General features: G+C 35.6%; 1 protein-coding gene across 1 annotated transcript in view; it reads left to right on the top strand.

Annotated features, from left to right (window-relative positions):
* The window catches only part of VAV3 (vav 3 guanine nucleotide exchange factor), a 110,326-nt gene that overhangs the window by 74,755 nt on the left and 19,772 nt on the right, over window positions 1-15,799 (top strand). The window contains exons 19-20 of the mRNA XM_010194742.1: window positions 5,326-5,462; window positions 12,050-12,115. Of these exons, the coding sequence (XP_010193044.1) occupies window positions 5,326-5,462; window positions 12,050-12,115 (203 nt within the window). The remainder of the gene's footprint in view (window positions 1-5,325; window positions 5,463-12,049; window positions 12,116-15,799) is intronic.

Here is a 15,799-nt window from a genome sequence, read left to right as displayed (position 1 = left end):
ATACAGAGAAAGCCAAAGGACTTTGTTTTCTGATAGTCTGTGCTCAGAATAGAACTTCCTTAAGCTATCTTTTAATAATATTAGTATTGGACCAAGAGTTGGCCAAAAAAGGTGGTAAAGCTGACATTTTTTATGTTGTGGATGCTTAGATTGTGGGTATAATTTGTCCACCTGCTCTTCACACTGCTGTCTTTATCAACCCATCTGTTTTCATCTTTTTTTAAAATCCTAACTCCTTGTTACTTTATTATCAGCAGTTATGCTCTTTGATCTGAAACCTTCACAATCTAACTTTACTTCCTATGGTGTAAATACTAATTTTGGATTTCTTCACTTTTATTTAAATATGAAGTCTCCTTTGCCTGTGCATCTTTATTTTGTGCTCTTAAAATGATTCATGGCACTGTGGGACCCTGTTCAGACATCTGATCCAATGCGATACTGCCATGGGTTACTTTGCTCTCATTTCCTGGTTGGAGGGTGAAGATGACTGGAGATGCATCTCCTCTGAGATTTGAGGTGAAGTATTTCTTCATAAGCTGTGGAAGGCTTATCAATCACTAAATGACAGTCTGTTCTTCAGCAGAGCTGCATTCCCTATTTTTGTAGCTACAAAAATATAAACCAAAAAGGTTTAAAGCAAGTTCAGAGTGTCTAAACAAACATCCAAAATGATCTTTTGCTGAAAGAAAGGACAGAATTAGTGAGACTTCATGTCATTTCCTATAGGAAAGGCAGATGTCATTTTGTTGAGATTCTGGAAGCATTAAGATGTCGCCTTGTCAGATAGTGTAGCATTCTGTTCCAGATTCAAAGCCTCATGAAGTCAGGAGGCTTTCTTCCATTATATTAGTGGGTTTTGGATCAAGTTATAAATATTTGGTGCCTAGGCTATATTTTCCCTAGAGAAAAAGAAAGTCTTCCTTCAAGACTCATATTAACTAGGAATGGATGTTTAATGCAGGCAAAGCTGTTTGATGTCTTTGTGCTAATATAGTGTATAGTATATCCACAAATTCACCTTTGGACTCTGGTCTCCTATACTCTGTCATTATTCCTTATGCTAAAATGATCCCTGCCCAAAGTGTAGACCCTGTTCTGCATTGCTTCGAAATAACAGATGCTGGAATCAATTTTGACAGCTATAGGTCACCACAGGGCATGCATTATGCATATTGTTAGTGAAGAATAACATTTTTGAACCTCTGCACAAAACTCTGAGGGTCATTCAATGCCGTTTATAGATGTAGAGCTGCAGTAAGGAATACAAGTAGTTTATATGTTCTCATAATCTCACATATAATGGGTATTCAAACTTATTATGTACTATGTTAATTCTAAAATGAAGTCATTCTTCTTCCATGACTCAGAACTATGAGATAAAATACTCAAATGTTTTGTATGGTTTATGAAAGGTTTTATTTTTCTATAACAAAGCCAAATCGGTGCTGTGTAAACTGTGACTCCAGCATGCTTTCTCCTTTTTTCTCATGAGCTACAGTTTAAATCACCAATTTGTGTTAGGTCTGTGACCCAGAGCTTGGCTATGAAAACTTTTCTAAGAATCTGGGGGTTTTCCTGATTTTTAACTGAAGTAAATTTGAGTTATTTATTGGCGGAATAATACTTCAGTTTTTTGATTACAAGGTTGGAAACTGCCAGAATGGTTTTGCACCGGTGGGATTCTTAACGTTAATTATAATAATGTATGGCTGAAATCCTGACCTTGTCATATGTGTTGGAAGTTTATCTGCTTTAAAACATGTTCATTAATAGCATTTATGTGCCAGATATGTTTTCAGAAGTTGTTTTGGCAGTTGTCAGATACTCTCAGTACTGTAGCTATGTACGTTATAATGACAGTGCCTCTAATGCTTATCATATTTCACATTTTAGTCATTAATGGATTTCTATACTGTTTCTATCACAAATAATCCATAATTACACTTAAAACATTTCAGGTTTCTGTAATGTACTGTTTTTTCTTGTCTGTGTTGTTATATTACAGCAAGTACTCAGGATTCTTAATGAGTATATTTGTGATGAATCCGTGTGCCAAGTAAGAATGAAATTTCAAGATGGTCTAGGAAAATTTTGTCTGTCTGAACTTCAGTAAAGTAGTTGGTGTACTGCCTCAGAGGAATTGATCTGTAATGAGAGGAGGCTAAAGAACTTAGCTTGTTTAGCCTAGCAAAAATGAAGGTTAAAAGGGGTATGATTGCTCTCTATAACTACATTATGAAAATCAATGCAGACAAGGAAAAAAACCTATTCTGACAGCTGCCTCTAGGTGGAAATAAGTTGGCCATGAACTGACTTACACTGGAAAGTAGAAGATTCTAAATGCTCAGAGAATAAAGTTCTAAAATTAACAGTAGGAACAAACAAATGAGTTTTAGGATAAGCTTGCTAAACAGCTGAAAGATTGGATGAACTGTTTCCTGTGATAATGCTGGATGGGACTTGATCCAGCCATGGTGTACTTTGTATGGAGGAGGTGAAAGGCTGACCAGATTCTGACCATCTCAGTGTTAATCTGTTAAACTGTTTCTGGGCTACTATTATAAAATCTGTATTTATATGGTAAAAAGAAAGTTGAGTATTCTGTTTGGAGCTCTTTGACTCTTCACCACAATTTATGAACTTTCCTGTACCTTATTTATTTTTTCCATGCTTAACAGTGATATAAGGGAAGTTCAGTGAGAGGAACATTCATTCATGGAAAAACAGTTATTCTGGAATAGTATGCATCTTTTTCTGTTTGATTGATTCAAATATTTCATTTAGTCTTTTGTTCTGGGGAAAAATGTTTAAAATCCTGTAACAGGGACAGATCCTTTTGATGATATTTTCACAGAATGAGTGAACACCGTAGTTTGCACATTCACTGCTTTTGCTCAATACAGGCTGTCTATGCATGTCTGGTATTTCTGATACTGAAAGGAATATATTCTCTGTGACTCAGACACTCCTGTTGTTGGAAAGCGAATTTACCTTCAGTTATTGTACTTAAACGTGCAAAGTACTTTTCAGAATCTGAGTCAAATCTAATGTGTGCTCTAAATAATTACCACCAGGAAATAATTTCACTTGTTCATATATACATCTTTGATAAGTGGCCTTGAAGCTTGCACATAGTATCATTGCTAAGGTGGGTGAAAGAAAATAATACAGATATTAATGAAATCAGCAATCTTCATTTGTACTATTGCAATGTAGAGGAATCCTAGCCATGTATTCCTGTTATTCCAGGTGCTGGTTTCTGTAGTTCTGGTGATAGTGCATGTGAATTGTGCTAGGCGGTGTCTATTCATGGCAAAGACAACACTGAGCACAAAGAAAGAATTAGACTGAAGACAACAATTGGATAAAAGTAGGTAGTAACATTACAGTAGAAGACTAAGATTTGTTGGTCACCACAGTAGAGAGCGGCTGTAGCACATCAACACTGTAGTTGTCACAGTTTCTGTAGGCATTAGAGCAAAGAAGTTTTAAGAAGAGATCTGAAGCAAGATAATGAACTCTGTTAAGACGAAGATCCTAACCTGAAAGCCTGTTTAAATAAACAGGATTATTTCTAGTGATGTAAAGAGGTGTTAGATCAAATCTTCCAATGTTGTATCTGTCAAGGGAATTTTGTAATCAAAATTGCTGTAGGATTTTACAGAATTAGGCATACTGAACTACACGCAAGTATTCTAGGCATGGTGTGTTTTAGCATGATTGATCCTGTGTTACCTTTTGAATAATTCTGCTAGTTGACGCAGCACGATTTTTTCCCATGTTCTCTTCGCCTGGTTGTCAGAGATGTCAATAATCGTAATTACCAGTAAAAGAGAAAAAAGAAATCCTTTTGCCTGTGTTTATGATTAATAATTTCTGCAGTACAGTATCTTTAAAAAAGAGGATTTGCACTGAAAAATGCAGGAGAGCGTTTTTTTATTATCTTCTGATGAGATCAATATAAAGGTGGTTTCCATATATATCACACTAAAAATGTGATTAACCAAATCGTCTGATGCAAGGTTTCCTAACATGAGTAATTTTTTGTTCATTTGTTTTGACTTCTAAGTATCTTTCTAAGATGAGTGCATGCAAACATGCACATACTGTTTTTCACTATGCAGAGCTATCACTTAAGAGAAAGTTTTCAGCTTTGAGTACATACTTGTATGCAGCGTTGCCTCTATTTGCCACAAAATAGATGCAACATTTGTTGATGCTGAATCAGTATTTGAAAGCATGATAACCTTCAGTTGAGAAATAAAGCAAATTCTACTAATTATTAAGTGGAATAATGGCTTACTAATAATTAGGTGCTCATTTTAAGTATGCCAGATAACTTGAAGGAATAGGAAAAGTTATGGTGTCATTTGGGTTGAGTAACATAAGAGCTGCTATTAGTTTGCTTAATGTTTCATCAGCACTTTGGATTAGTATTTATTCTTAAATACAGAGTAGTAGTTATTGAAGGTGACCTCTTTCATGTTTCATGCAATTTAGAGGAGATGATGGATATTTGTATTTCTTGCCACTTAAATTACAGTAGTGATCCTGCAAGGTCTCTTCTAGGGCTGCTGATCCTTTGTTGTTAGGATTAAGTTAATCATGACTCTCCAGCAAGAAATTGATTAAATATGGCAGCCCAGCTGCCTTGACTTTGCATGCTTTCACTCTTACTTGTATCTATTAATATACGTTCTTACAGAATCTTAACCAAAAGCTTTCTGGTTAGGTTTGCTAATGGATATGCCCACTTAATTGTAGCAATTTTTAACGTCCCATGTACAGTTAAAAACAGGGAAATAATTATATCAAATTTTATTTAAATAGAGAGTGAGAGTAATTAAAAATAGATGTATTTTGTTAAAATGATACTTTCCATGGCAGTATAGAGTGTGGAAAAAAATGCTTTTCTAAAAGCTGGAGAAGCTTAGAAGGATTGTCATCCTTACTCTTTTGGTCATGTTCACATCGGTAGTAAGGCTTTTTGATAATATTGATCTAAAACTGGTAAGATTATCCAGTATCCAATGTCTTCAATATTAGTTCATCACAGTTTTTTGCCTTGAACTACAAAGATAGCCTTAATATAGCTATTAAGCTATTATTAATATAGCCTGGGGTGCACAAGTAGAGGAAAGAGCTTCCATCGACATGAAATCAACTTTACCCCAAGGACAAGGGAGGGCAAAGATGTTTTTTCAAAGTAGTTATTTTTTATTATGTTGTATATGGTATAGTATTGTAGAGTTTATACATTTTCATTAGCTTAAAAGTATATGCTGACTTTTATTTTTTTTCTTTTCTTTTTCGTTTGTTCAGGTTTACCAAAAATGCAAGTCATTCGAAACTACAATGGAATACCACAGCCAGCAACACAAGATGGTCCACCATTGCATATCCAGATTGGGGACACTATTGAACTAATTAGAGGAGATGCACATAGCTTATTTTGGCAGGTATTGTATCATTTATCAAATGGCTATATTCCATTAGTCCCAGATATTTATTTTTAATTAATATATCGCTCTTGGAACTTCTTTCCTTTTTGAACAACAAAAGAATATCTCTACGTTTTATCCAAAATATATGTCTACTTTTACTTTTAAAGTGCCAGAGTTCCAATATTGTGTAAAGTTTCATTCTTGCAGCCGTAGAGTAAAAGTCAGGGTGAATAAATCTGCAAGAACATGGCATTGGTAGCAATCCTTCTAGAGAAAGCATAAGAGTTAAGAAGAGCGTTTCCCACATAAACAGTGAAGTCCTGTGAGTTTTCAGTCACTGCTTCTCTAATGTGGCAGAACTAAAAGCTATATTGGCAAAACGCAGTTACAAATCCTAGATTTATAGGAGAGAGAAAGAGCTCTGCAAAACAGAACTACAACTAAACTTCTTGATGACCTCTCAAGTCGGTTAAGGAGACTTTTTTATGTACATGGGAAAAGGATATTCTATTGATGACAAAATTCAGTATCGTGTGATTCACATCACTACTACTATTACTGAAATTTCTTTTTAACTGAGAACTATAAACATATTTAAAATGCTGTCCTGCATTCATTTTAAAGATAAATGCCTTAAAGCAGGCTTCATTTTTTCTAGTTTGTTTTCTTTATAGTATGTGCTAGTAGTACGCAGGGTTCTGATATTATTGGATAAATGGAAATAGAGCTAAATAGAAGAACTTTCAGGGTATTAGTGGAACAACTGGGAAGCATTTGTCATTGCCTTGCATTGTTTTTCTTGCGTTTGTGATTCTCTTTTCTTTGAGGCAATAAGAAGTTAGTTAATATAATTATAAAAACTGCTTGGTCTGTTACATGAGTTAGGTCATACTTTTTTTTTTTTGCTGGCTTCAGTTAGGATTGAATCTTCTCCAAACTCTTTAGGACTGGATCAGTGAATTCTGCATCATCCTCAGCAACATTTTTCCGAAGGGAAGTAGGAAACGATAGAATTGCTTCATGTATTAAAAAGTAAATAACTGTAACACCCTCCCTCCAACCTCCCCTTCCCTTCCCTGGTTATTTAGTAGACCAAAGATATTTCACACAGCTAGCAATAATTTTTTTTTTTTTTTTTCAAACGTTGGTTAGCAGATTTTGGCCTATCAAGTTTTAAATGTAGGGCTTGACTCTGCAAAGTCTTGAGTCCTGATCCAGAGAAGCATTTAAGCACGCTTTTGAATTGGGACTGACTAGAAGGTAATCATCTGAGTAATACAATTAGTACAAGCCAGACTTATTGGCACCATGTGGGATTGATTCTGTTGCCTTGTTCATACGCATACGTCAAACTCAATCTACTGGAATTTGTCTTAGATGTTATTTGTACCTATCATGCTAAAGAATTTAGCTGAATCTTGCTATGTTTAACTAGCAGAAACTGGGAAGTGTGTGAGGCTTTTTCCCCAGAAGCCTTAGTAATAGATTTGAATCTTAATGGAAATTGTCATCTCTATTAGCATCATTCAGGAATTTCTTTTCTCATAAGATGTCTTGTCACAGACTGCTTAATACAGATTTTCATAAGCCTTGTAATGACATCTGCATTAAAGTGCATATTAAGAAAAAAATCTGCAAAACACAATTTGTATTAAAATCTTTTAAGTTTTATTCAAGAGGTGTTTTAGAATAATTTACAACTGTCCTGCAAGACTAATAGGAGAATGGATTTTCAGTTTGACCATTGCTCAGTTTAGAAATTCAAATGCTTGTAATAGAGAAATATGTGTGGTCTAAGTATAATTTTTTCATTCTTTACAGTACATCAATTAAGCACTATAGCTTGAGTGCAATTAGATGTGTTCTGATAGACATTAAAATTCTGCTATGATAATATTTGAATGATTATATAGCAATTATTGTGGTAAGTTCTGTAGTAATTCAAGACCATGTACACATTTAGATTTACCTGTTATGCAGTCTGGAAAACAGATTTATGAGATTTTTTTTCTTTATGAAACAACAAATACTTCTCTGAGAGGCAAACTGAGCAATCACAGAGACAGTATGATGGCTGGGACAAGCATTTCCGAATTCCATGAATTTGCTTTCTGCTTCTTCACCCAAGCTTTTTTCAAAGAGAATGTGTAATATAGGGGGGTTGATACTGTCACAGGTTACTGTCCTCAGTAAACAACTGACTGCAAATAAAAAGAAGGGTGGTCTTATGCTGATTTTCATACACCCCTTGTGTGTGATTGCTTTTCCTTGCTCAGTCAAGGTGCAAGACTAGGAACATGCATGCTCCTTGCCTTGCTGGTGCTTGGCTAACATCACTTGCAGAATGAAATTCGAAAAGGAAGAGGGACTGAGGGTGAGAGTGGAGAAATCTTGGTGTTTTTAATGGAAACTTCAGACCCCTTAACCAGAGCACTGCTAGTTGTTTCAGCTATAGTAGTGCAGCTTTGAAGTAGTCAGATTTTTATTATAGATGTGAATATATCTCTCCTCTCCTGAGTTTGGTTTGAGTAAATTGGTATCTGCTTAACCTGAGGGTAGGCTTTCAGGGGTGCCACAGTACTTACCATAAGATATAATGTAATTCTAGTTTCACAGGCTTGCATTGCAATTACCCACCACCCTCAGGCAATCATGTTTCTCAAATATTCTAAAAGAATACAGATATTTCCTGTACGGATTCTTTCCTTTTTCAAAACCAGCTTTTCTTTGATGCAGATTAAACCCATATCAAGTAATAGCTATTACAGTTGTACTTTCAGTAGTTAGAGGTCCTGCTGTAAACAGCCACAAGGCCTTAAGTATATTGTAAGTATACTTATGATATAAAATTGAAATGTTGGGAAGGCAGCACTGTAAAAGTACCTTTTTTTTTTCTTTTGGTTTGTAATTTTTCATCTGTCTCCTCTCTTCACCACGCTTTGCAAGCAAACAAACAACAACAAAAAAAATGAGTGAAGGACATGATAACTTATAAATTTTAGCTATTCTGGAGTTTGAGTTCTGAGTACGTCCGATGGAGTTATGGGCATTACATAGCTAAGTAGCAGGCAGCAGTCTGGATGTTTAGAGCAAATGTATCAAATGGTTTCAGAAAGTCTCCCTCATTAAAACAGGTACAAGAGTTGTGAATCAGCCTCTAGTCTTGCTGAGACTGTCATTGACAGAAATGGACTGAGGGATTTCACTTGCCCTTATATATATGGAAATATATTCACCCATACACACGCATACATGTAACATATATTTTAATATATAATAATTTAGAAATACAATGTAATAGTACATACATAATATACATTTTAAAACTAGTTCTGTCCAGTCCTTTGCTTCTGCATTTGTAATGACCATAAGCCATTACAGGGCAGCCTTCAAGGGAAATGCTTACTCATCAAACAATAAGCAATTAGCAAGCATGAATGAGAAATGATTAGTAGATGTGAAGTACGGTGGTATAGTAATATTGTGGTTGTTAATGACTTAATGGGTAGATCTTAGATTTTGAAATCATCATCTGACAACCTAGCTAAGATTTCTAAAGTAAACAAAACCTAGTGTCCAAAGGACATTATCAAATTATTCATGTGAGCTCATTATCAACAGAGCATTTTAAAGTGAGCTGTTTCCTTCAGCAATGTGTAATAAATCAAACCCTGTTCTGTTTAAGGATTTGCGTTTATTCAGCAAATATCTCCAGTTATCTCCTGTGAAGCTTGTCTTCAGAAAACAAAGCCTTTCTTGAGTTGTCTCATTGCTTTTTACGTTCATGGAGCTGCTCAAAATGCAAAGGCAAAGTTTTGCACTGGTCACAGTACTTGGGGATATTTTGTGTGGTGAGAGAGCCCATGTGATTTCTGTACTGCTGCTTTTGCTTTGGCCGTAGTGTACTGTCCATAGAATGTATATGTTGCTTTTAGCCTCTCCTAGCCCAACGAAGCGACGCGTCTGTGTCTCACAGCTGCACAGAACAGCACCTTCCAACAGGTGGTGACATCGAAGGAAATTGTAGGATTGTTGCTTGGGCAGAGAGTATTTCTCAACACTGTACCTCTCACATGTGTCTGTCCACTGGTGATGTAGCTTCTTACCACTTCATTTCCATGAATGCTCAGTGTTCTCCATATGATTCAATTTTGCTATAAGAGCCACTGACTTCTTACCTACAGAATACTTGAAGTGAAAGTGCACATATATGTTATTACATTATAGCCTATGGATTGCAGTTCAGTTTCCGTACTCTGAATGTGTATGAATTAAAATGTCTGCATTATGGTAATTATTTAATGGGTATGGACTATAGCTAATCTCATGATCTTTGCTGCTTGACTGGGTTTCTAAGCTGCGATTCATATCACTGTGTACTGCAAGCAGTTATTTAAGCCAGGTAACGTAATGCTGGCTCTACATCGTATTGTCCCATGGTCTGGTCTTTCTGTACGTGCTGCAGTTTCTTCAGTGGCTGTAATGTGGCTTTATTCTTTTCATTTGATATCATAGAACAGCTCAGTTTGGTATGATTCAGTGCAAATCGAAGCTAGCTTTCATTCTAAATTTCAGGGTGTGCAAATACATTTCTGGAAAAATGTAAGAGATAATGCTGTAAGTATCCAGACTGTGTTTCTGACTTGCAGGACGAAGCACTAAAACATTATGAAACACTATTGAACATTTGAAATTATGTCCCTTTTTGCACTTTCAGAAGGTAACACATGGGTCTGTCCCTGAACTCATCAAATTTTGCTTCTTTGCTGCTTTCTAGTTGTTGTGGACATATGTTGCACCATGTGTCATCTTATTCAGCTTCTTTCATGTTATATAAGTATTTCTCATGAGTAGCGATGCTGTGTGAGCATATACAAAACTAATGTTTTAACTGTGCTCCTTCAAATGCTTTTTCTCAATCACGTATTTTATTCAGTGGCTGTCCTTACTGACTCTGATATCACTTGCTTTTCAGATAAGAGTAGTATTGTAAATAAGTATCACTTAAATGGGAGACTGTGTCAGAGCTCTGCTTGTAAGTTAAGTCTGTACTTCACAGATTTTGTTTCGGGAGTAAATAGAATATACGGATGCAAAGGGTAACGTGTATTCAAGCAGATAGTGGGAAAGAGGGCAGGGAAACTTTGCTGAACTCAGGTTCAGATCTGTAAGATTGTCACTTGTTTATGCATAATTCTTTTTTTAATATCATCTCCATTCAGCATTATAGCTTAAATACTGCCTAACTGCTTTTCTCTCTCTTCTGCCTTCTCTGCGCTTCTCTGTATATTTGGTAAAGATGGCAGTTACTGAGTTTACTACCTCTGTGTGATAAATAGCATAATGATCTCCCTAGGAAAACGATGCACTCAGTTTTTGTGCTTAGGGTATTACAATCAAAATTAACTAAAACCCCAAAGAAATTCCATGTCTCTTTCTGAAGCATTTTTCCCGTTTTAATTTTTTGTGTTGCAGATATGCCATCAAAAATAAAAAATAAATGCAATTTAAAAAATTGCGATGCTTGTAAAGTACTCTTATTGCCAAAAGCTGGTCATATGTTACATTAAATTTAATAGAGGTTAGGCATTTAAATTCTTTTTAAAAATCTGTTAGATGAAAACATTTGTTTGCCAAAATACACGTTCAGATTCCTTGATTTTATGTATCTGTATTTAGAAATCACGTGTTCTTGTTCTGCTCTGAAAACTGTGGTCAGCATGGTCACAGCCAGATTTTTTTCTAGGACTAGAAAGGTGTTTTTATTTTGCCATTCTGTCTGAGGAGCTGTTCTTCAGGTGAGCTTGGTGGTGAACTGTGAGCTGCTGAGGCATAGCTCTGTGATGATCAGGTCACTTTTGGCCCTTAGAAGTAGAGAGTCAATTGGTGGTCCTGCAACTTTGGGGCAGCAGTTATGAAGCATAAAAGACTCGGGTTAGGGTTAGAGTGAATGCATTTCTGCAGCTGCTCTCCCAGTTGTGTGAGCACATCTACATGTTGTGAATATATCATAGACAGAGTTGATCTTTAATTCTGTTAATACTTTTGTGCCCACCTGACTTCCAATGATTTGCATCACATATGGAAACTCTTAACTATAGAACTTTGTATCTGAGTTGACTGATGGATGATTAGCCCAAAGCTCCCATTGGAGTTAGCATGATTTCTCAGGTGCTGCAACTGCCACTGCATGGGGGTGTAGTAATTTTGGGGATCTGTAATGTTGCAATATGGCAGCGCTCAATAGAGTGATGCCAACTGAGGAGGAAGTAACTGGAAAGGAGACAATTAACATTATTGAAGACATCAGGCACTGGCAGACATTGACAGAACTGGGAATTACAACCCAGGCTCTGAGCCCTCTTCTTGCACCTCATCTCTCAGAGCTCTTAGGTGTATCAGCTATAATTATTACTTAATTATATTAAATTAAAAAAAAAACACAGCAAAAACACAGAACTATTGAGTAACATTTCATTAGAACAGCATTTTATTTTAAAGACTCTTTGACATACTCTTATTGTCCTAAATCTTTGTGCGTGTATTATTATTTAGTATTAATCCCCATTATGTCTCAAAACCAGAATTTTTCTTTTTTCTAGGGCAGAAATCTAACAACAGGAGAGCTTGGATTCTTCCCAAGTGATGCAGTGAAGCCTAGTCCATGTGTAAGTACAATTATTTAATTCTGTTTGTCATCTTACAGAAAAACTGCCTAGTTCATACCATTGCTTTATTAATCTTACCTTATGAGAATCATATTGTTTCTAGTCCCTTTGTGTTTTCATGATATGTTCAATATTTTTTAAAATATAGCATTCTAATACTTTTGGTTTTCAGATGTAAATAGTACACGTCATGAAAACTTGTTTGAGAAGCAGATTTAACTTTTGGGAATATTAATAAATTGAACTGTCTGAAGAGTTTCTAGGGTAGAAAACAAATACATTTTGTGTAAAAAGTGCACTTTCTTTCTTCCTCAGCAGTAAGGTGGGAATGCTGTGGTTCTAATCTGTTCTTCAGTCACATTGGATTAGAGAGAGAGATTACACCACAAGTAGTGAGTTTAAAAATACATAAGAGTAAAACTAATAGAAAACTTTGAATTCAAACTGCTTGATAGATTTCCTCCTCTCTGTAGGTTGTTATCTGCCATTTTTTCATACAAAGGTGTTGTCAATCTAGAAAAGTTCAGGATAACAATAAGAAAAACTATTTTATGATATGTATACAAGAGTTTTGTATACTGATGTAATGATGCATTAATATACCGTATGCTTGCTACTTCAATCTCTGCCCTCCATAACACTGTGCATCAGATTACTATATGTTCCTTTGTTGAGGTTAATTGATGTAAACCCATAAAACCAGTGATGAATCATATTCCTTACTTTGCTTTAAGACAGCTTTTACTTCTGTCTTGATTTACAGCACTTAGACTTATTCATACAATTGCTTTCTTTACAGCAATCAAGATATGCCACTTAAATGGTTTGTAAGTAGGTGGAATCTATTAGTGGCTGCATTTTGATATGCCTTTAAGACTTACATTGTGCCTTAGTTTCTAAAACAAATACACATATGATCCTAAAGAATACAAATACCTTAGTGTATCTTGAGACATCTTTAGTACCCTATATTTCCAGAATTTTGTTTGAAGAGGCATGCATAGAATATTCGTAGATAAAAGGCGTGTTAGATTGGGTGAGAGAAGAGATCTGGAATAAAGATGAAGATGTTAGGATGTGAAGTTAACTTTCTTCCTTTCACCCCTTGCTTATTGTAAAAGCTGTGGATTTCCCGTGCCATGGTGTCACTGTGCTGGACACAGGCAGTACCTGCTGTGCATGGCCATTAGGTTCTTGGAGCCACCCAGTCAGTCATTGTATAGTGCCATTGACAGCAGCTGTAGCAACTTTTTAGGAACCACCACTATACTTTAAAGCAGAGGAATTGTAATATCCAAAGTTAGGAAAAGTGCTACTGGGATGTTGTGAAGATTGCTTTTTAGTGATAAGGCTTTCTGCTAGATTTAGAAATATACTATTTAGAGGAGTATTGAAAATAATACAGTTTTACAGAATGAATAAATATTATTCATGAAATGTTACCAACTGATGTCATGATCAGAACAAAAAGATAAATTGATGCTTTACCACTGTTAACTTGGAAGGATGAAATATAAACATCTTATTATGATAAATGATGCAGTTAAAGATACTGAAACATCAATCAGGTTTTAAACGTGCTATAACTTTTACTGTTATTATTAAGTCTAACAGTCTTTACAACCAGCTGATATAAAAATGCCCAGAAACAGCATAAAATACATACATCAAAAGACTTCAGGAATGAATATTGAATGAAAAACTGCTGAGCTCCAGAGTATCTATATTGCACAATTCTCACAGATGTACCTATAAACAATTTTTTCCTCGTTGCAATAAGTAGTATATGTCAGCAGACATTTTCTGCACCATATGAGTAATATCTGGTTCTTCCTAGCTTTCTTCCAGTTTTCCCATTTCTGTAGAGGCATTGGATACATAGCAAAGTATGAGCTCAGTGCTTTTGGAATAACATTTGTGTTTCATGACAATGAACAACACTTGTTTTATATATATCTGTCCATTCGGATTTTCTGAGAAGGGCTACCTATCTGTTGTTTAACTGCTCTGAAGGATGGACTTAAATTGTCTTTAAATTTTTATATCCTTTTCAACATAGTAGGACTACGAGACAAATTAAGAATGTTTATTTTTTTAAACTATTCTTTCTCCTCCTGCTGCTGATGGAATGGATGTTATTTAATTAGTCCTCTGGGGGATAATACAAATCATTAAAGGTGGAATTCTTCTGCAGATGAAATGTATTATTGAAATATCTCACAGCATGTGAAGGCTCTGTAAGTGCCTAGTTGGCCTTAAAATGTCTCATTTGGTCACTTCACCAAAATGTTTCTTGTTGGTATTCTTTGTCAGCACATTCATAATCTGTTAACTATTTTCCAAGTCTCACCATTAGAAGCAGAGGAGCCTCAGTAACACCCTCAGTAGCTGTAGGGTTATGAAGTGCCACTGCTGCTGCCACTGTTAGGCCCCTACACTACACATCAGAGGGGTTTGCACACCACTAGCACTACAAGTGCTACTATTTGAGAGCCCTTTGTCTACACTATTTGGGAGTAATGCAGGTTTCCTTTTTCTCTCTCAAGAACTAGACTAATTTAATGACTGCTTTAACACCTGGATAGTTTTACTGTTATTCAAGCTGAACATGTGACACTGTTTTTATCACAGAGAACTTGGGTGTGTTCCACACTAGTGCCTGCTTTGTTACTTAGAAAAAAAAGTCTAAGTTTTGGGCAGTCCTGTACAATTCATTAAAATCTTGGTTGAGAGGCATTTGAGTAAGTGGTTATGTATTTAGTCTGAGTGACCATTATGTCAAAGGCATATGGTGAAGTTATAACAATTCTTACTTGTTTCAGTTATTTAGTAATTTTGCATTTCAGTAAGTGTTTTTTGAGGAGGTTGCAAGATAACATGTTACCAACACAAGTGGTTGCAAATAGCACGTTCCTCTGTACACTTCCTCTACTCAGACCCTCTGCTGTCATTTAGCTTACAGTATCTTCCTATTCTGCTCATACAAAAGCTGCTGCTTGCTATCTCAGCAATACTGCTGGAATATCCTATAGCATTTTGGACAGGTTAACACAAACCTTTTGTCTTACTTGGCAATTGCAACTTTAACTGCAGAATACTGTGATGGAATACACAGGGAGGTGGATTGCTTGGGGTTTTTTGTGTGGGTGGGGTTTTTTGTTTTGTTTGGTTTTTGGGCCTTTTGGGATGGTGCTTTTTTTGTTCCATCACTGGCGTTTGTTTCAAGGTCAGGTCTAGAGACTTCATATAGAGATCTTGGTTGATACCTGAGGTCAACTTAGTGGGAGTTTTAATTTATTTCAATTTCAATTAACTTAACCAGCCTGTATCTTCCTGAGTTGATCTGTGTTTGGAAGTCTCTGTTGATGACATTCCATGAATCATTAATATTCTTCTCATTTTTTTATTTCTGTATTTTTTTTGCTATTAGATTCCAGAAAAAAAATTCTTTGTCTTTACTGAAAGAAAAGAAAAATTACATATCTAAGAATATATGACATTAGTTTTTAAATCTGCGAGATGTATGCCAAGCTTCCACTAAAATAAATTTTTCACAACGTTACAAGTTTAACACATTGTTTTAGTAGAGTAGGGTAATACTGAAGTATCATACACCAGTAGGAGATGGTTGAGATGAAATGCTGATTTTCATGGGGATTGCCATACTGTGTATATTGCGCATGT

The sequence above is a fragment of the Mesitornis unicolor genome, unplaced genomic scaffold (genome assembly GCF_000695765.1).
Source record: "Mesitornis unicolor isolate BGI_N332 unplaced genomic scaffold, ASM69576v1 scaffold8821, whole genome shotgun sequence".
NCBI classification, from domain to species: domain Eukaryota; kingdom Metazoa; phylum Chordata; class Aves; order Mesitornithiformes; family Mesitornithidae; genus Mesitornis; species Mesitornis unicolor.
The sequence above is the reverse complement of the archived record's forward strand: the minus strand, read 5'-3'. Positions and strand labels throughout refer to the sequence as shown.